The sequence below is a fragment of the Chlorocebus sabaeus genome, chromosome 5 (genome assembly GCF_047675955.1).
Source record: "Chlorocebus sabaeus isolate Y175 chromosome 5, mChlSab1.0.hap1, whole genome shotgun sequence".
Taxonomy (NCBI): domain Eukaryota; kingdom Metazoa; phylum Chordata; class Mammalia; order Primates; family Cercopithecidae; genus Chlorocebus; species Chlorocebus sabaeus.
The window spans coordinates 8741148-8763141 of NC_132908.1; the positions used below are offsets into that span (position 1 = coordinate 8741148).

General features: G+C 45.2%; 1 protein-coding gene across 2 annotated transcripts in view; it reads left to right on the forward strand.

Moving 5' to 3' along the window:
* The first annotated feature begins 11 nt into the window (after nt 1-11).
* The window catches only part of PMM2 (phosphomannomutase 2), a 35338-nt gene continuing 13355 nt past the window's right edge, over nt 12-21994 (forward strand). Inside the window, exons 1-8 of one of the 2 annotated variants that reach the window (XM_037989864.2) lie at nt 51-159; nt 1428-1542; nt 4298-4409; nt 7225-7301; nt 8784-8875; nt 13807-13906; nt 14367-14442; nt 15720-15835. In XM_037989864.2, the coding sequence (XP_037845792.1) occupies nt 4313-4409; nt 7225-7301; nt 8784-8875; nt 13807-13906; nt 14367-14442; nt 15720-15835 (558 nt within the window). In that variant the 5' untranslated portion in view covers nt 51-159; nt 1428-1542; nt 4298-4312. Of the gene's footprint in view, nt 160-1427; nt 1543-4297; nt 4410-7224; nt 7302-8783; nt 8876-13806; nt 13907-14366; nt 14443-15719; nt 15836-21994 lie in introns of both variants that reach the window. The other variant, XM_007985196.3, reaches the window with a different exon arrangement.

Consider the following 21994-nt stretch of genomic DNA (forward strand, 5'->3'; position numbering starts at 1 on the left):
ACGTGCCCTGCGGCTCGGGGGCCGAACTCGGAAGTTCCGGGCCGAGTTCCTGGTGCCAACGAGTCTTGCAAGGTGCGGTTAGAAGCTGGGGACATGGCAGCGCCTGGCCCAGCGCTCTGCCTCTTCGATGTGGATGGGACCCTCACCGCCCCGCGGCAGGTAAGTGGCGCCCGGCGGGCTGGTGGCAGCCGACGCAGAGTCCATGCTGTTCCCAGTTGGCGCTATCGACCACTCAGGGTAGGCGCCAAGGGCTGGCTAAGGACCAACTACGTCCTCACGGGGGCTGGACCCTATTCTGGGTGCCCTGGAGGAATGAGAGGGAGGCCCTAACCAGCTCTTCAAGAGCTCTGATGCTTGGAAAGATGAGACGGGGCTGAAGAACTCTTAAGAGAAGGAAACTTGTGTTGGGTTGGAAAATGCAGTCTGGACTCACCGCTAGTCCACGGGACTGATAGACCAGGATTTGAACCCGACATCAGGCCCCCTTATCAGCTGTGTGCCGGCCTCAATCCTGTAACCAATGGGCTGTGCCGTGAGTCATTATATTAAAAACAGGTTTCCAGGTGAAATCGACCTAGTGGAGTCTCATCTTCACCTCTTGACAGCTGTGTGTCCTTGAGCAAGTCATTAACCTTTCTGAGCCTCGGCATCTACAGCTTTAAATGGGGATATTACCTGTTCCATCTGGTGTCTGTGAGGATCAAATGAGATTGCGTAAGTTCTTGAAAGTATGTTGCACACAGCACACTAGGCCTCAGTAAATAGTAACCACCTCCACCACCCCCATCTCCAGCCCCTGCAGTGGACTAGGAAGATGGAGGAGCCCTAGGTTATTACAGGCTGCCCGCTGAGAGCCTCTTTGGGCCTTTGGAAACTTGCTTTCCACTTCCAGATTTTGCTGCTACAGGCACAGATAAGTTTCAGTCATGATCAGCCTTGAGATGAGGCTCTCCTGTCCCCTGTTCAGAAATTGGCCACTGACAACCGGCCATTTCAACTTGAGACTGGACCCCAGTGGTCTCACTATCTTCAACTCCTATCCTCACCCCTCGTAGTCTTCGCTTGGTGGTAACAATGGTGTGCTCCAGAAGTCCACGTCAAATGTGTGTGACCTTAGACGTATCATTTTGCCCTTCTTAGCCACAGGTTTGATCTGCCTAGTGATGACACTCAACTCCCAAGTTCTTCAAAGGCTTTTTCTGATTCTGAAATTCAGCTATCACACACTTGGGGTTGTTAAAAGCCCATAGTGGTCTAATACTCCGGTCCCCAATTCATTTTTTGTAAAGGGCCATATAGCAAATACTTTTGTCTTTGCAGACCATATGGTCTGTAGTAGCCACTCAACTTCAGTACAAAACCAGCCATAAACTCTGTGTAAACACAGAGTGGCTGTGTACCGGTAAAACTGTATTTATTTGTTACAGAAACAAACAGCTGCCCAGTGTGGTCTGTGGGCCATAGCGGTCTAGGGTTTACATTGCCAACCCTTTTTCATGATTTTGCTGGACCCTCTCAACCTTCCTTCGTCTTTCTTTCCAGGTAGGATAGTTGTTATTACCTTTTTAAACATAAGGAAACACACTCAGTGAAGAACTAACCTCCTCAGTTTCACACAGCCGACCTGGTACAAGTCCCTGAGCCTCAGGACATTGGTTCCTGTCAAGTTTGCCATTTCCTATCTGTGCTAAGGTGGAAGCTGTCCTAGTTACTGGGTATGCCATTCAGGAAAGTGCTTCTGATGTGATTTTCACAGTTCTGAGTCTTCTTTTTTTTTTTTTTTTTTTTTTTTTTGAGACAGAGTCTCACTCTGTCGCCAGGCTGGCGTGTAGTGGTGCAATCTCAGTTCACTGCAACCTCCGCCTCCCAGGTTCAAGCGATTCTCCTGCCTCAGGCACCTGAGTAGCTGGGACTTAAGGTGCCCGCCACCATGCCTGGCTAATTTTTGTATTTTTAGTAGAGACAGGGTTTCACCATGTTGGCCAGGATGGTCTCCATCTCTGGACTTTGTGATCCACCTGCCTCGGCCTCCCAAAGTTCCGGAATTACAGGCATGAGCCACTGCGTTCTGACTCTTAAGGGCCACTCCTGCAGTTCTAGATTTTGTCTAATAGGTTCAAATTCCACTGTGAGGGTAGAAAAGATTGCACTCTATTACAAGCCCTTCTATGCAGTTTTATTTTAATCAGATTCATGTGTTACTCTAAAAAAAATTTTTAAAGAAAAATCATTGAACTCCAAGTGTTTATATACTGAGGTTGAATTAAATGGTTTTTTGTATTTTCTAAATTTCTAGTAACTTTTTAAAAAAGATATTCAGGGCCGGGCGCGGTGGCTCACGCCTGTAATCCCAGCACTTTGGGAGGCCGTGATGGGCAGATCACGAGGTCAGGAGATTGAGACCATCCTGGCTCATGCTGTGAAACCCACCTCTACTAAAAATACAAAAAATTAGCCTGGCGCGGTGGCGGGTGCCTGTAGTCCCAGCTACACGGGATGCTGAGGCAGGAGAATGGCGTGAACCCGGGGGGCGGCACTTGCAGTGAGTGGAGATCGCACCCCTGCACTCCAGCCTGGGCGACAGAGCGAGACTCCGTCTCAAAAAAAAAAAAAAAAAAAAAAAAGACATTCAGCCGGGCACGGTAGCTAACGCCTATAATCCCAGCACTTTGGGAGGCTGAGGCGGGCGGATCACTTGAGGTCAGGAGTTCGAGACCAGCCTGGCCAACATGGTGAAACCCTGTCTCTAATAAAAATACAAAAAATTAGCTGAGGGTGATGGTGGGTGCCTGTAATCCTGGCTACCTGGGAGACTGAGACAGGAGAATCGCTTGAACCCAGGAAATGGAGATTGCAGTGAGCCGAGACCACACCACTGCACTCCAGCCTGGGCGACAGAGCGCAACTTCGTGTCAAAAAAAAAAAAGACATTCCGTGTAAATGTACAACTAAGATTGCTCAAAGTACTGAGTTATAAGACTTGTAAAAATACATTGTGATGTGTCTTAATGTAGGGCTATTTTTCATCTTAGTTTATAACTTTTTAAAAATTATCACACAGTTTGGAATTTACCATAAAATTATACCACTAAGACCACTCTTTCTAGATAGGAGCTTTGCTTTTAGAAGAGACTAAAAAATCTAGTCATCTTACTCTTTTACATTTTTTGTTTGTTTGTTTTGAGTAATTGCAATAAATCAGTTCTAAGCTTCTCCTATTTATTTATTTATTTATTTTTTAAGATGAAGTCTCACTCTGTTACTCAGGCTGGAGTGCAGGAGCACGATCTCGGCTCACTGCAGCCTCTGCCTCCCAGGTTCAAGTGATTCTGCTGCGTCAACCTACCGAGTACCTGGGTCTACAGGCACGTGCCACCACACCCGGCTAATTTTTGTATTTTTAGTAGAGACAGGGTTTCGCCATGTGGGCCAGGCTGGTCTCGAACTCTGACCTCAGGTGATCCACCCGCCTTGGCCTCCCAAAGTGCTGGGATTACAGGCGTGAGCCACCACGCCTGGCCCTGAGCTTCCTCTTTAATTTCATTATGTTATTTTGTTTTAAAATCAACAACTTAAATCCATAGATGGAGTACAGTGTAGCATTTAAAAGGAATACGTCATGCAGAAAAAGCGAAGTTGCTGCAAAGGACTTAGAATGATTCCATTTATGTTTCAAAAATAAGACCTATTTGTATATGTGCCCATAGATGGGTATAAATGCATAAAAAATTAGCTGGCACAGTGCACAACAGCTACTAACATATTACCTGTGTTTAAAATGTGGTAAAAATAACACTTAAGTTTATTCTGGTAAAGATACCCCCCCTCCCCAATTACAACTAAAATATTTGAACTGTGTACAGAGCTGGTAACTTAATTGGCATGTATGAAAATAAGGCTGATAGGCCTGGCTTACGCCTGTAATCTCAGCACTTTGGGAGACCAAGGCTGGTGGATCTCCTGAACCCAGGAGTTCCAGACTGGCCTCAAAACTTCGTCTCTACAGAATATTAAAAAATTAGCCAGGTGTGCTGGTGCATAACTGTGGTCCCAGCTACTCAGGAGGCTGAGGTAGGAGGATCACCGGAGCCCCGGTCGAGGTCGAGGCTGTGGTGAGCTATGACCATGCCACTGCACTCCAGCTTGGGTGACAAGTGAGACCCTATCTCAAAAACAATTTTTTTCTTTAATTTTTAAATAAGAAAATAAGATTTGTGTACTTGTGTTACCCTTAGAGTTTTAGTCTCCTGATTATTTTTTGGCTTATGAGTGTTGTATTTTCCTTCTTGAAATTTAGAAAATTACCAAAGAAATGGATGACTTCCTGCAAAAATTGAGGCAGAAGATCAAAATCGGAGTGGTAGGCGGGTCGGACTTTGAGAAAGTGCAGGAGCAACTGGGAAATGATGGTAAATGAGAGGTTGCTAATTACATCTGGTAAAAGATTAACTTCTTATGAGGATATTGTTGCCAAATATCATAGGCTGCCCTAAAACCTTGTCCCCATATGGCAAACCTTGTGCTTCCTTGTTTGGGAAACATTTTCTTGGCCTTTATTTTTCCTCTGCTTTTAATCCAGTAAATTTCTAGAGTTACTGATGGAGAACTGGGTACTCAGATGTGTGAGTAGATTCACCTAGAAAGGTCAGTGGCTGTGTCTTTGCACATAGTAATCTCTCTGCCTGGAATACTTCTTGCTTGTACCCATTCACTGCCCTTCTAGCCCCAGTCAGGCTGCTCTTCAAATTGTCCCTCTGACAGCCCCCCTCACCTCCCCATCACTGGAACAGAATCTCCAGCCCAGGACCCCAAAAAACCAGAGAGGTTTTTGACCCCTTCACTGGAGATTCTGACTTGATAGGTCTATGGAGCCTGGGAATCCTATTTTAGTAAGTACCTCCAAGAGATTCTAGTATACAACCTTGCTAATGTAGCATTCTGTAATTATTGTAAACTATCCGATTATATGTTTTTGAAGAGCAGGGGTATGAGTTATTCATCTGCATAGCCCCAGGGCCTCCTGGCCTGTAAGAAATTTTAAGTAGATGCCAGGCGTGGTCGCTCACGCCTGTAATCCCAGTACTTGGGGAGGCTGAGGTGGGTGGATCACCTGAGGTCAGGAGTTTGAGACCAGCCTGGCCAACATGATCAAACCCCGTCTCTACTAAAAATACAAAAAATTAGCTGGGCGTGGTGGTGAATGCCTGTAATCCCAGCTACTCAGGAGGCCAAGGCAGGAGAACTGCTTGAACCCGGGAGGCAGAGGTTGCAGTGAGCCGAGATCGCACCATTGCACTCCAGCCTGGGCAATAAGAGCGAAACTCCGTCTTGGGGAAAAAAAAAAAAAAAGAAATTGTAAGTGGAGAGGTAGATGAATTGATTGTTCTTTTAACCCCTATTGTCCCCAGAGTCCTCACATCTTGGAACCAGCTCCTCTACAGCAAGATTTCTCAACCTTCGCACTATTGATATTTTGGACCAGTTCTCCATTATGAAGGCCGTCCTGTGCATTGTAGGGTATTTAGCGACTTCCCAGGCCTCTACCCACTAGATGCCCACAGCATACAAACACACATACATATGGCTCTGACAACCGGAAGTGTCTCCAGACACTGCCAAATGACCTGTGTGTAAAATCACCCCCATTTGAGAACTCCTGTTCTCAGAGATGTAATATCTTACAGTCCAAGTCTGTGTAGCCTGTATTTATTGGATCCCCATTACTAGAAGAGTAATCTCCGCAATGCCTTTAAAAACTCTCGCACTTCCACTTCATTTTCCTGGTTGGTCTCCTACTTAGAAATGCTATAAACCACACACTGGGGATCATGAAGCCCTGAAAATCCTGTTACCTCCTCCTGATCACCCTTTCTGCGTCTAGTTGTGTATTTAACCACTTGCTCAGGGAAGTTTTGTGTAGGGTAGCATAGTGTCTGAACCTATCAGAGACATGCAACAATAGAATCAAAACATTCACCAGCTAAGAGACAGGTGAAGGCCCACCTGTATCAGAATCTCCTCGGAAGCTTATTAAAATAGGAGTGTGGGGGCCCCACCCAACACACAGGGGATCTGCATTTTAACAGGTACCTGAAGTTTGAGAATCCCTCCATGAAGGTTGACGGCATGGATGGTTTCCAAACCAGACTGATTATAAGAATCACCAAAGAGTGCTTTGTTTTGTTGTGAGATAGAGTCTTGTTCTCTGGCCCAGACTGGAATGCAGTGGTGCAATCTTGGCTCACTGTAACCTCTGCCTCCTGGGTTCAAGTGATTTTTGTGCCTCAGCCTCAGCCTCCCAAGTAGCTGGGACTACAGGTGCCCACCAGCACGCCCAGCTAAATTTTGTATTTTTAGTAGAGACGGGGTTTCACCCTGTTGGCCAGGCTGGTCTTGAACTCCCGACCTCAGGTGGTCTGCCCACCTCGGCCTCCCAAAGTGCTGGGATTACAGGCGTGAATCACTGTGCCTGGCTACCAAAGGTCTTTTAGGGCTTTTTTTTTTTTTTTTTTTGACATTAGATGGAGTCTTGCACCGTCGACCAGGCTGGAGTGCAGTGGCGCGATCTCAGCTCGCTGCAACCTCCGCCTCCCGGGGTCAAGCAATTCTCCTGCCTCAGCCTCCCAAGTAGCTGGAATTACAGGCACCCACCACCACGCCCGGCTAATTTTTTGTATTTTTAGTAGAGATGTGATTTCACTATGTTGGCCAGGCTGGTCTGGAACTCCTGACCTCGTGATCCACCTGCGTCAGCCTCCCAAAGTGCTGGGATTACAGGCGTGAGCCACACGGCACCCAGCCCAAAGAGCTTTTTAAAAATATATTTAGCCTGTCCCTCAGCAATTCTGATTCAGGAAGCCGGAGAGCATAGCTTGGAAATCTGCATTTTCACTCACTGCCCTGGTTGCTGCTGGCGAACCATCAGCATCGTGGACCAGCATCTTCCTTTACAGACAGTCAGGCTGAAGTCAGGGACGTAAGATAACCTGTCACCAAATCTCTAATCTCCTGCCCAGTCATCGTTTAAATATGTAACCAAAAAGAGCCAATAAAAAAAAACAGTAAGGAAGGTTTTTCCATACTCTTCTCTTAGTCTGTAAGATGAGATGGTCTCTCACAGTCCTTGCTGGAGCTTAGCGGTTTTATTAGTGGTCATTGTTAAGGAATAGAAACAGGGGTTTTGATTCTTTGCATTCTAAGTGTTTTTTTTGGTTTTGATTGTAGTGGTTGAAAAATATGATTATGTGTTTCCAGAAAATGGCTTGGTAGCATACAAAGATGGGAAGCTCTTGTGTAAACAGGTAGGTTCTTGAGTATCCGAATTACTATATACTATTAAAAGTGTTTTCTAAAAGGGCATTTCACATTGAATGCCTCTGGGAAGATGAGGAACAGGAGTAGAAATGAATCTTTACTCTGTATTCTTTTTTGTTTTGAATATTGAACCATGTGACTATTACTATTCTAAATTAATAACTAAATTTTTATACTTTTTAAATATAATATTTCTTTTCTTGTTTTGTTCTGTTTGTTTTTGAGACGGAGTCTTGCTCGTCACCTAGACTGGAGCTGGAGTGCAGTGGCACGATCTCGGCTCACTATAACCTCTCCCTCCCTGGTTCAAGCAATTCTTATGCCTCAACCTCCCCCGTAGCTGGGATTACAGGCACACGCCACCACACCCAGCTAATTTTTGTATGTTTTTAGTAGAGACAGGGTTTCACCATGTTGACCAGGCTGATCTCCAACTCCTGACCTCAAGTGATCCTCCCACCACAGCCTCCCAAAGTGCTGGGATTACAGGCATGAGCCACCACACCCAACCTTTTCTTTCTTTTTTTTTAAGAAGATGGGGTCATGCCGTGTTAACCAGGCTGGAGTGCAGTGGTGCAATCCTAGTAGCCTAGACTTCCTGGGCACAGGTAATCCTCTGCCTTAGCCTCCCAAGTAGCAGGAACTACAGGGACGTGCCACCATGCCTGGCTTTAAATCTATTAATAACATTTCTGTGATGATAATACTAGAGCAGGTTGCCTCACTATAAGCGTTGGGTTTTTTTTTTTTTTTCTTTTTTTCTTTTTTTGTGACAGAATCTCACTCTGTTGCCCAGGCTGGAGTGCAGTGACTCAGTCCTGGCTCCCTGTAACTTCTTGGGTTCAAATGATTCTTCAGCCTCAGCTTCCCAAGTAGCTGGGATTACAGGCATCCACCAGCATGGCTGGCTCATTTTAGTATTTTTAGTAGACAGAGTTTCACCATGTTTGCCAGGCTTGTCTCAAGCTCATGACTTAAAGTGATCCACCTGCGTCAGCCTCCCAAAGTGCTGGGATTACAGGTGTGAGCTGCCACACCTGGCCACTATAAGCATTTTTAAGAGGTACTATGTGGCTCTTAGTAGTAGTAAGATCATTCTGTTCAGACGTAAGAGAATGCTGAAGTGAAACAAATATATTTTCTGTCAATATCTGGCGATATTTTAATTGAATAAAAGTGGCAGCAGTAAGCTCTTTGGCCCTTACAGGAAGCATTTGAACAATAATGAGTACAAAAATCTTGGGTAATGAAGCAGCAAATGCTTTTGACTAAAGCCTTTCTGGCTTGCCTAATGTTTTTGACCAGAGAAATAAGAGAAGAAATTAAACAGGCAGTGAGGCATGTCACCATCACTGCTATATCAGCCTACTGATTTTCAGCAATAGTGGCTGAAGACCCTGGGTTTGCTATAAAGCTGTTTTGAAAATGCTCCTGCTGAATCAAATAACTCAAGTATTTTCTTCATCTAGAATATTCAAAGTCATCTGGGTGAGGCCCTAATCCAAGATTTAATCAACTACTGTCTGAGCTACATTGCGAAAATTAAACTCCCGAAGAAGAGGTGGGTTTGCTTTTAACAAAGAGGCATCACTGGAACATAACGTAGTGTCATATGGTGGGTTAACGTGGGCATTCTCCAAATAGGATTATAAAATCACCTAAAGAGTTGTAAAAACAAAGTCTGATAGTTAGCCTGCCCCTTGACAGTTCTGATTCAGAAAGCCTGAGAGCCGAGCTTGGAAATCCACATTTTCTCTGGCTGCCCTGGTACTGCTGGTTCACAGCAGGGTTCAGTAGCCACCATGGGCCAGCGAATTTAAATCTGAATCCCAGCACTTAGTAAGAAATAATTGGAAATAGTCCACAAAGCCAACAGTACAAGAGTGATTATGTAACTGATGGCTTATCCACATGATGGAAATTTATACAGCCATTGAAGACCATATGCTTTCAAAGGCTGTCAGTGAGAGGAAACAGCAGTGAAGCAGCGAGTACAAAAAGCAACAGAAACCCTGGATTGGGAAGTCTCAGACAGGAAGCCTTCGGGCCAGATCCATGTAAAACCCAAATCTGGTTGGCCTGCAGTGTTAAAGAAAATCTGGATTAATTGCCATCATGTAAAAGTCTGATTTTACTTTTTTAAATTTATTTATGTATTTATTTTTGAGACGGAGTCTCACTCTGTGGCCCAGGCTGGAGTGCAGTGGTAGGATCTCGGCTCACTGCCATCTCCGCCTCCCAGGTTCAAGCAATTCTGCCTCAGCCTCTGGAGTAGCTGGGATTACAGGCACGTACCACCATGCCCAGCTAAATTTTTTTCTTTTTCTTTTTTTTTTTTTTTTTTGCTTTTTTAGTAGACGTGGTGTTTCACTGTGTTGGCCAGGCTGGTATCGAACTCCTGACCTCAACTGATCCACCTGCCTCAGCCTCCCAAATTGCTGGTATCACAGGCGTGAACCACCACACCCAGCCTATTTTTATGTTTTAAACATCTGGATTTCTGGCTTCTTTTGGCAAATGTGAATGTGAGACCTGGCTATTCCAGCTCCCAGTTCCCCCCGGCGGGTGCCACCTGAGCAACTGCCACCTGACCCACGGACCTTTGTTCCAGTCTTTCACAGACTGCTTCTCTCATTTTCTGACTCCATAGGCTTTCTTTTTGTTTTTTGTTTGTTTGTTTGTGTTTGAGAGAGCATCTCACGCTGTTGCCCAGGCTAGAGTGCAGTGGCATGATCATAGCTCACTGCAGCCTCAACCTCCTTGGCTCAAGTGATCCTCCTACCTCAGCCTCTTGAGTAGGTGGGACTACAGGCACATGCTACCATGCCTGGCTAATTTTTTAATTTTCTGTAGAGACAGGGTCTTGCCACATTGTTCAGGCTGGTCTGCAACTCCTGGCCTCAAGTGATCCTTCCACCTCAGTCTCCCAAAATGTTGGGATTACAGGCATTAGCCACCGCCCCTGGCTTTCATAAATGTTTGGTTTGGGGACCTACCTTCTGCCATGGGTAGAGTTATCTCAATTCCATTTTTAAAATAATGGTAATACTAATAACGATGAACATAAATGCCCACAGTGAAAAGACTGGCAGGAAATAGACCCAAATGTTAACCGTGGCTATTTCTTGATGGTGAGGTTGCAGGTGATTTCTTTGAAATCCTTCTCATTTTTACCCCCAGTTTTCTTTCTCGCTCTGTTGCCCAAGCTGGGGTGCAATGGTGCGATCTCGGCTCACTACAACCTTCGCCTCCCGGGTTCAAGCTATTCTTATATCTCAGCCTCCCGAGTAGCTGGGATTACAGGTGCCCACCACCAGGCCCGGCTAATTTTTATGTTTTTAGTAGAGACGGGTTTTCACCATGTTGGTCAGGTTGGTCTTGAACTCCTGACCTCAGGTGATCCAGCCACCTCGGCCTCCCAAAGTGCTGGGATTACAGGCGTGAGCCACTGCGCCCGGCCTTCCCAGATTTCAGTACTTACTTTGTAACACCTTAATCCTCAGGGTCGAAACACGGTTTAAGTGGCAATTCAGTTTCAGTGCAGGCTGTACTTCAGAGGCTGCTTCACACTATTAGGATTGGTAACCTGAGCGCCTCCTGCTCAGCACCTCCATCCAGAGTGCAGGAATGTCCCTTAGCCCAAGAGGAGACCTGCATGAGACAGGCCGGACCCGGACTTTGTTATTGTTGCAGCTGGGTAACGGGCATGTGAGGACTCGTCCTATTCTGTTTACTTTTGTGTGTGTGAGAAATTTTCCTTGGCAAAAAGATAAAATATACAAATATCCCAGGTCAGTTCCGTTTTTACTATGGGCCGAGTGCTAAGGGAGGATTTAAAAAAAAAAAAAAGGCATAATCCTGTCCTCAAAGAGTGTATCATTTAGCAAGGGAGAGGCATGTGGAGAGCCATAATTCCAGAACAGTAGAAGAGACTTGGTGAGTCAGGAGGCAGAGCTGAGACCCACCTTGACCCACATTTGTCCACATTTGCCTGACAACACTAACTACACGCCCCACGATGGCCAGGCAGGTGCAGTGAGACTTCAGAGAGCCCAGGTCTTTAGGGAGGAACCGATTGCTTGGTAATCCACCTTCATCCTTGTTTTGGGGAAGTCTTTCTAAACTACATCAGCTTCTCTCTCTGCCTTGAAAATGAGAAGAAGAATATGTCCTTGAGTAGGGGGGAAATAATGGAGCTGTTTTTCTGATCATTAGGACCCATAGCCCTAGGGTCACCCGGGACGTGGTCACCAGTCCCCTAGTGCCTCAGTGCTCATACAGAAGTGACAGAGGACAGGCTGGGCCTCCACCAACTCTGGGACGGCCTGGACATGGGATTTTTGAGAGAGATTTTTAGGCTTGCATATTTTGTTACATAATTTGCCTGTTTCTCTGAAAGTTGAGCACAACAGGGGAGAGGATCCAGCTGATGGAGATATTGCTGTTTTTACTTTGATAATTATTCATTGCTTCCCAGTTTACAGAGTACCTTTACATAACTGGCACACTTGATTTTAACAAGGCCCTTTGGAGGTAACCAGAGCACGTGCTATTAGCCTTTCTGTAGGTGAATAAGAGGAGGCTTGGAGAGGTGCCCAGAGCCACACTGACATGGGATTAGGTCATCAACCCTGCACGTGGCATGTGGCCTCTCAGTATTTCTGTTGGCCAGTGCCTGGAGAACAGGTCTGTGAGATTAAAATAGTAAAAAAAGATCAGGGAAAATGTTCCATAGGATTCCCAGGCATCAGCGTTTAGAACTGGAAGATACTTCTCACTGAATAGTTTGTCAGAGAACGCTTAAATTTCATTGATCAGAATGATACCTAGTTTACAAGTTATCTGAACTTTTAAGAAACTGGGTGGTTTTCCTTTTTGGGTTGTGGGGTTTTGTTTGTTTGTTTGTTTTGTTTTTTTGAGACAGAGTCTCTGTCACCAGGCTGGAGTGCAGTGGTGCGCTTTCAGCTCACTGCAGCCTCCGCCTCCCGGGTTCAAGTGATCCTCCTGTCTCAGCCTCTCAAGTAGCTGGGACTACAGGCATGCACCACCAGGTCCAGCTAGTTTTTGTATTTTTAGTAGAGACAAGATTTCATCGTATTGGCCAGGCTAGTCTTGAACTCCTGTCCTCAAGGAATCCACCCACCTCAGCCTCCCAAAGTGCTGAGATTACAGGTGTGAGTCAGAGAAACTGTTTTCAGGCTCATCGTGGAAACAGTGGAAAAAACCATCTTTTTGTTTTTTGTTTTTTATTTTGTGTGTGTGTGTCTGTTTTTTGAGACAGAGTCTCCCTCTGTTGCCCAGGCTGTAGTGCAATGGTGTGATCTTGGCTCACTGCAACCTCCACTGCCCAGGCTCAAGCAATCCTCCTACCTCAGTCTCTCAAGTAGCTGGGAATACAGGGGTGCGCCACCATGCCCAGCTAATTTTTGTATTTTTTGTAGAAACGGAGTTTCACCATGTTGCCCAGGCTGGTCTGAAACTCCTAAGCTCAAGCCATCCACCCACCTTGGCCTCCCAAAGTACTGGGGTTATAGGCATGAGCTACCGCACCCAGCCAAAAGAACATTGTTAAACATCTTCATTTGAAGTGACTAAACTAATGTTAGTTTCTCATTTTATGTGATCAAATCAAACATTTAGGAGCTGTCTGCTAATGGGTAAATTGAATTTCCTCAGTTATTGCTGAGGCTCGTTGGACAATTCTCAGAGCCTTTTTCTGTGTAGCTTTGCTTGGTCCTATCAGTCTGTTCAGAAGCTCAGTAGCAAGACAGATGTCTGGTACATGTATTTTCAGACTCCTCAGGGAAACGACTGCTGTTGTCAGTGCTGGAAGTCATTTTCATAGCTCTTTATTAACCATAAAATTATCTGCCCAATAGCAGCACTGTGCAGCAGAAACAGAAAGTGAGCTATGTATAATTTTAAATTTTCTGTAGCCACATTTTGAAAGAATGAAAAGGAAAAGGTGAGATGCCTGATATATCTAAAATATGACCTTTTTTTTTTTTTTTTGAGACAGGGTCTCACTCTGTCACCCAGGCTGGAGTGCAGTGACGTGATCTCAGCTCACTACAACCCCTACCTCCCAGGCCCATGGAATCCTCCTGCCTCAGCCTCCTGAGCAGCTGGGATTATAGGCACGCATCACCATGCCTGGCTGATTTTTGTATTTTTTATAGAGACAGAGTTTCGCCGTGTCATCCAGGCTCAAAATATGACCATTTTAACACATAGTTAATATACAACATGACTGATGTGACTCCATTCCTTTTTCATACTAAGTCTTTCAAATCTAGTCTTAATTCATATTAGCCACATTTCAGATCTCAGTAGTCACAGTAGTTCATGGCTACCATATTACACAGCACAGCTGAGACACATTGACCACAGTAGCCTCTGCTTTTTAGAATTTCCCAAGATTTTAGGCTGTTTATGATGTTTCCCAAATAAATAATGTGTTTTGGGGAACCTCTGTCACTCTTTCATTCCCAGGGGTACTTTCATTGAATTCCGGAATGGGATGTTAAACGTGTCGCCAATTGGAAGAAGCTGCAGCCAAGAAGAACGCATTGAGTTCTATGAACTCGATAAAGTAAGTCTTTCTGAAATATCTTTGGTGAATGGCTGGGTTTATGGAAATAAGATATGGCCCCATGTGGTGGTTCATGCCTGTAGTCCTAACACTTTGGGAGGCCAAGGCAGGAGGATCACTTGAGCCCAGGAGTTCAAGACCAGCCTGGGCAACATAGTGAGACCTCATCTCTACAAATAATAAAAAAAAAAAAATTAGCCGGGCATGGTGGCACACACCTGTGGTCCTGGCTATTTGTTTGGCTGAGGTGAGAGGATCACTTGAGCCTGGGAGGTTGAAACTGCTGTGAGCTGTGATCATGCCACTGCACTCCAGCCTGGGCAACAGAGTGAGACCCCATCTCAAAAACTAAACAAATAAATAAATAAATAAGATATTCATACTTTGGTGGCCAGTAGTTAAAAGTGTGCTTTCTAAACTGCAATGCAAGAGACAATTGGCATCTTTTTGTTTTTCTTAGAAAGAAAATATAAGACAAAAGTTTGTAGCAGATCTACGGAAAGAGTTTGCAGGAAAAGGCCTCACGTTTTCCATAGGTATTGTATATATTGTTTGTGTTACAAACTTGGATCCCCATTTCCTGGAATTTGTTGTGGGCCAGTGAGCTGTTGATAATGGAGTATGTGCAGTTTTAGGTGGGCAGGAAGATTAAATGAGCAGTCCAGTCTGTAGACAAAAAGCGGCCACTCTCTTTTCTGCATAGTTAGCCATAATAGGACTTGCCTAGTCAAGAAACAGCTTCCAGACTGTTGGGCTTGCTTCTAAATTCTTACCCAACAGGATTCTTCCTACCTGCACTTCTCTCGTTAGAAGAGGAGCACTTTGATTACTAATGAGTAGGAACTTCTCCCACCTTTGCGCGGAAGAGAAGCATTATAGGGAACTCCGTAAGGGAGACGTGGAATTGAACCCCTTAGGTAAAGAGACCGAGGTCTTGGAATCATACAATGTTTCAACAGCAAGGAACCTTAGGAGCCACTTGGGTGGCTTTTACAGATCAAGAAACTGAGGCCCAAAAAGGAGAAGAGACTTGTCCGAGTTCACAAAGCTGTTGTTTACACAGCCAGTGTGTGAACATTTCTGGTGGCTAATGCAGAGTTCTTCCTGCAGCATGGATGTCTCAGGCTTGTCTTTTGTTAGAGTATGCCTGTCAAATGCTTTGCACACCGATTTCTCTTGTCAGGGCTAATGAGTCATTGCTCACAGCCTCCTCATTGTACTAGCTTTCATAAAGGCAGAGGTTGCAGGAAAACTGGAATGGCAAAGGGATTATATGTAGCAGATGAGTGGGGGGGTTTGGATTCCTGAACTGTGAGATGGACGTCTTTCTGACAAAGCTTCGAAAGGTTTCTTGTTGCCCATGAGCGCTGCCTATAAATCACCTTCAGTGGGGATTCTCATTTTTCCTGCAAAATACGCTGGATGCAGCCTGCTTCCAGGCATTTCCCACTGAGGGTGTGTTAAAGCCCGAGACGAGCACAGCAGAACGAGGCTGGCGTCCGAGTTTTCATAAGCATGCTTCCTTTAAACCACATGCCTGACAGGGCGCTTAAATGCAAATGCATTTCTCACTCTCAGTTGGCATTCTGTGCCTCAGTTTTAGACCGACGTGAAATAATGCTGGAACAGAAAACATGATGTAGAATTAATTTCTAGAACCTATCCATGCAGTTGTCTAAGTAGCACACTAGAGTACTGAAAATCAACCTTGGCAGCCCACTAACTGACAAAGAGTAAATTGGTTTTTTTCAGTGACATATCATTAGCCCCTTTTTCACCTTTTGCTTGTATGTGCCCCATCCCCACCCGGCAGGAGGCCAGATCAGCTTTGATGTCTTTCCTGATGGATGGGACAAGAGGTATTGCCTGCGACATGTGGAAAATGACGGTTATAAGACCATTTATTTCTTTGGAGACAAAACCATGCCAGTAAGTAGAGAAGTGTTTGTGCAGCTTCATTGTTGCGTTTGAGCTTGAGGGGGATAATTGACAACTGGGCTGTTTTTCCTGTATCTACACTTTACCCACAGGCCCTGCTCAAACTGAGCAGTGGCTTCCGTCCTGGAGAGGGGGGTGATTGAGCCTCCTTCCCCTCTGAGCTCAGACGCCCGACACCTCTGTAGAGGCGAGGATCACACTGCATGTTAGTTGATCCTTTTCAGTTTGGCTTTGGAATGAAACGTTGGCCACCCCATGTGCCTTCCAGAACGCCAGTCCCCAGTGCCACTGTCAAGCCCTGTGCGTTTCAAAGCTCTGCCTGTTTCCATCTTATCTTTCCACTGTATTTGTCCCCCTGAGGCATTCATTCTAAGTTGAACACGAGGGGTCATGGATGATGGGAGGACAGGGAATGATCTCATGAGCCTGAAACTCAGGAAAGGGCACCAGTGACAGTGAAGAGGCCAAGTGAGTCCCAGGCATCACACATGGCGGGTACTTGGAGCTGCCCCCAAGGGATGTCAGAAATCTCGAGTCCAGGACCACCAAATCTAAACTGAGAACTGAGAGCAGAGCCCATGTTAAAGGCCAGGGCCAGCAGGAGGAATACACAGAAGAATTGTCCCCAGGCGTCCTCCACCCAGCTTTGGGCCAGCTCCTTTTCTTTCTCTTTTTTTTTTTTTTTCAAGACCAAGTCTCGCTCTGTTGCCCAGCCTGGAGTGCAGTGGTGCAATCTTGGCTCACCACAACCTCTGCCTCCCAGGTTCAAGCGATCCTTGTGCCTCAGCCTCCTGAGTAGCTGATATTACGGGCATGCGCCACCATGCCTGGCTGATTTTTGTGTTTTTAGTAGAAATGGGGTTTCACCGTGTTGGCCAGGCTGGTCTCAAACTCCTGGGCTCAAGTGATCCACCCACCTCGGCCTCTCAAAGTTCTGGGATGACAGGTGTGATTTTTAGTAGAGACAGGGTTTGATCATGTTGGCCAGGCTGGTCTTGACTCCTTGTCTCAAGGGATCCGCCTGCCTCAGCGATCCACCCACCTCAACCTCTCAGTTCTGGGATGACAGGCCGCGCCCGGCCCCATCACCTTTTCAGTTCCTCTCATCCTCTGGGCCCCTGTGCCTCCCTCCCACATGCAGCCTGGGGGCATTGGTTACCTTACCATCAGCAGGCCCCTGTCAGGCTTTCTCGCCATCCTGCACCCAGCAGGTGCATCATAACTGCTGCATATTCAGCGTTTCTCATCCCTCTGATCTCTGGTCCACTGCAAAATCCTTGCTGCACTGCTAAGATCTACCCATGAAAGGTTTGCTTTTCAGCAGGGCGCCCATGCCCAGTCTTCCAGCAGGAGGGGTACTCGGGGATAGCAGAGGCTTGTTTCTTGTTGTCAGAATGATAAAACTGGAACCCACAAAGGGTAAGGGACTTGCCCAAGGTCACACAGCTAATGACAGAGCTGGTGGCACCAGAAGAAATCGACCTCTTCTTTGTATGTTTTAAATAGCTTTATTGAGGTATCATTGATGAGCAAAAGCTGCACATGTTTAACGCTCACAGGTTCATGAGTTTAATCATTGTGCCCCTTTGGTTTTGGGGGCGGTTTGGGATTTTTTGTTGCTATTGTTATAAGACCAGTTCTCATGAGATATTCCCTCTTAACAAGTTTCTAAGTGTACAATACAGTATTGTTAACTATAGGCACTTCTGTTTGTCCAACAGATCTGTAGAACTTACACATCTTACCTAACTGAAACTTTATACCCTTTGAATAACTCTCCATCTCCCTCCTCCACCAACCCGTCCCTGGCAACCACCGTTCTCTTCTCTGCTTATATGACTTTAGCACCTTTAGATATCTGATACAAGCGGAATCATGCAGTATTCATCCTTCTGTAAGGGGCTTATTTCACTCAGCATGTCTTCTCAGTTTACTCCTGCTGTCACAAATGGCAAGTTTCCTTCTTTTTTAAGGCGGAATAATGTTTTGTGATATGAATATACTACACTTTTTTTTCTTGAGGCAGAGTCTCGCTCTGTCGCCCAGGCTGGAGTGCAGTGGCACCATCTTGGCTCACTGCAACCTCCACCTCCCTGGTTCAAGTGATTCTCTTGCCTCAGTCTCCTGATTAGTAGCTGGGATTACAGGCGCCTGCCACTACATGCGGCTAATTTCTGTATTTTTAGTAGATACAGGGTTTTGCCATGTTGGCCAGGCTGGACCTGCCTTGGCCTCCTAAATTGCTGGGATTACAGGCGTGAGCCACTGCACCCGGCCATAATGTACTCCATTTTCTTGATCCATTCTTCTGTCAGTAGACACACGAGTTGTTTCCATATCTTGGCCATTATGAATAATGCTTCATTGAACGTGGGGGTGCAGATATCTCTTTGGGATCCTGACTGTCCTTTTGGCCATCTACCATAGATTAAAGACTTAAATACAGGACATGAAACTGTAAAACTCCTAGGAAAAAAAACACAGGGAAAAAGCAATGATCTTTTGCATGTGACACCAAAAGCACAGGCAACAAAGGCAAAACCAGTCGGACAATATCAGACTAAAATGCTTCTGCACAGTAAGGGAAATAATCAGAATGAAAAAGCAACCTATAGAGGGGAAGAGAATATCTGCAAACCATATATCTGATAAAAGGACTAGTATCCAAAATGTATAAGAAACTCCAACAACTCAATGGCAAAAAAAAAAAAAAAAAATTTTTTAAATGAACACAGGACTTGAATAGACAATTCTCCAAAGAAGACATGCAGATGACCAGTGGGTATATGAAAAAAGGCTCAACATCAGCGTTTAGGGAAATGCAAATCAAAACCACAATGAGGTAAACCTCACACCTGCCAGGATGGCTATTTTATTTTATTTTATTTTGAGACGGAGTTTTGCTCTGTCACCCAGGCTGGAGTGCAGTGATGCGATCTTGGCTCACTGCAACCTCTGCCTCCTGGGTTCAAGCTATTCTCATACCTCAGCCTCCCAAGTAGCTGGGATGACAGGCGCCCACCACCATGCCCGGCTAATTTTGTATTTTTAGTAGAGATAGGGTTTCACCATGTTGGCCAGCCTGGTCTCGAACTCATGACCTCAAGTGATCCACCCACCTCGACCTCCCAAAGTGCTAGTATTATAGGCGTGAGCCACCACACTGGGCCAGGATGGCTAATTTTTTTTTTTTTTTTTTTTTTTTTTTAATGTTGGTGGCCTGGTGTGGTGGCTCACGCCTATAATCCCAGCACTTTGGGAGGCTGAGGTGGGTGGTTCACCTGAGGTCAGGAGTTCGAGACCAGCCTGACCAACATGGAGAAACCCCGTCTCTACTAAAAATACAAAATTAGCCGGGCATGGTGGCACGCACCTGTCATCCCAGCTACTTGGGAGGCTGAGGCAGGAGAATCTCTTGAACCCAGGAGGCGGAGGTTGCAGTGAGCTGAGATCGTGCCATTGTACTCCATCCTGGTCAACAAGAGCAAAACTCCATCTCCAAAAGATAAAATAAAATAAATGTTGGTAAGGGTGTGGAGAAATTAGAACCCTTGTACACTGTTGTGGGAAATGTTAAATGGCATAGCTATGATGGAAAACTATATAGCGGTTCCTCAAATTAAAAATAGAACTGCCATATGATCCAGCAGTCCCACTTACAGATTTATATCCAAAATAATTGAAATCAGGATCTCAAAGAGATACCTGCTGTTTAAAGTAAAATAAAATAATATAAAATAAAGACAGGGTCTTGCTGTGTTGCCCAGGCTGTACTCGAACTCCTGAGTTCAAGCAGTCGTCCCGCCTCAGCCTCCCAAGTAGCTGGAATTACAGGTGTGCCATACCACGACTGGTGATGCCTGCTGTTTAAATGAGTGTGCTTACCACTACAATAAGCTCTCTCTCAGTGGGGTAGGAAGATCTTGTTCTAAATCCCAGATGAAATGGGTACTTTGAAGGAGGTGTAGCATTCAGGTTTGTTCTTAATGACAGTTAGAAATGGTTTTATAACCACATCCTTTTGTGGAAATGCTTTTGATGCAGAAATGCTTTCAGTGCAGGCTTTGAAAAAGATCACTGTCTGACTCCATGTCTTTAAAAAAATTAAGCTAATGAAATGACACCCAGGATCTAAGAGATGCCTGGAAGCTTCCTCAGTCCTTCTCTAGCTTGGTGCCATTTCTTGCAGACAGAGAGGAGAGCTATTAAGACACACTACAGCAGATTGTTCTGTAATGATGACATTCTTGCTTCACATAAATCGCCATCTAGAAGCCTCAGTTGGGACTTTGCAGAATGGAATGCATTTCTTAGATAACCAGAAAATGACTTCCTTTGGGAATTCTTCATTTGGGAATTAGAGGGTTTTCTATTCTGTTTAACCATTGCATTACCATGCCTGGATTCTATTTTTAAAATCTTACCTACTTTTTAAAAAATGAATATTATTTAATGGAAGCTTTCCCCCTGATTGTAAATGAACCTGTGCATTCATTATAGAAAATTAGAGAAAGTATGAAGAAGAAAAGGAAAGTCACCTGTCATCATCCAGCAACGTCCCAGTCTTCTTTATCTTAACGTATTTTACTTTTCTCATATTCGTGAATATTCTTTGCAAAGAAGATTTTTAATGGCTGTATAACATTCTCTCATTAGGCATCGTTTACCCATCTCCCTCGTAGAGGCACGTTGGGTGGCTTAAGCGTTTTTGCCGTTATAACTGATGCTGTGGTGAACATTCTTGCACGGTTCTTTGCCCCCATCTCTGATCCTTTTCATCAGCAGTTTTCTAGAAATGGGAATTAGCAGTCCAGTCATCTAAACCTTCAGACAACGTATCAGTTCTTAAAACTTTAGGCACAGAGCAATCCAAATACTAGCCTTACACTTTGCATTTTCAGTGATAGACATTTAGAAAGCTGGGTTTTTTTGCTTTCCTAATGAAGCTTAATGTTTTCACTGGCATCCTGGGAAGTGATCTTGAGCTGAGAGCTGTCAGTCAGTAAAAAAGCCATTTCTCAGCCAGGCCCTGAGGCTTGGCAGCCTCTTCCGGCGACACAACCTCCAGGAGGCAGGGTCTGGTGTTATGTAAAGGGTGCCCTCTGCTTGGAGCAACTTGAGAGCAGAGTGAAGAAGTGAGGCATTGGCTGTTGCTTTTCAAAATACTTGCCATCTTCAGAAACCCTGTCATTCTTCCCATCAGCCACAAAAGCCAGCGTTTCTTAAAACCTGGCTCTGAGTTCAGCATGGAGGCCCTGGGCCTGGTGTGGCGTACCTTGGTTTGCTGCAGAGAGAGATGGCAAGGGCAGAGAGCACACACCGTGCATGGCTCTGCATGGCTTTCCAGGAACCGCACTGGCTGGATCACCCTCAGCCACTCTGAATCCGCAGTCCAGAGAGCCTCTACTTACCCATGCTTTCTGTAAAAGTCATCTTGGCTGTAAGGCGGTTGCAACGTGAAAACGTTCTAACACTTCATGAACATTAGCAGCTGGTTCGGTTTTTGACTTGATGCTTCCATTTGGGGTAGTGTGGCTATCAGTGCACTCAAGCATGTGTGAAAGACTCATGCAGAGGGTTCAGGGGTGGGGACAGCCCTGCCGCTGCTCAGGAGGCTGGCCACATGACAGTGGTCTGTCTCTGCACTGGGATGCCATGTAGCTGTAAAAACAGTCCATGTGGACCCATCTCTAGGACTTTTTGTTAGGTGCACAAGCAAAGTGCAGGACAATATAAGTAATGTGCTAGCTACATTTCTGTCTAAAGAGGGAAAAGAAATTTCTCTTTATGTTAGCTTATAAATGCATAAAAGGAGTCTGAATGGATGAAAGTTACAGAGGTTACTGTGGGGGTGGGGATGCGGACGGGAGAAATAATTGCCACCTAGTTCTTACTCTTTCTTAATATGTTTGAACTATATGAATGTGCTATCTATTGAAAAATCAGCTTGAGAAAAGGAGCTGGGTAATCCCTGTAATCCCGGCTACTAAGGAGGCTGAAGTGAGAGGATACTTGCGTCCAGGAGTTCAAGATTACAGTGAGCCAAGATTGTGCCACTGCACTCCAGCCTAGGCGACAGAGCAAGACCTTGTCTCTTTAAAAAATCAGTAAAAATTAAAAATTTTTAAAAATTGAAAAAAAGGAGGAAAT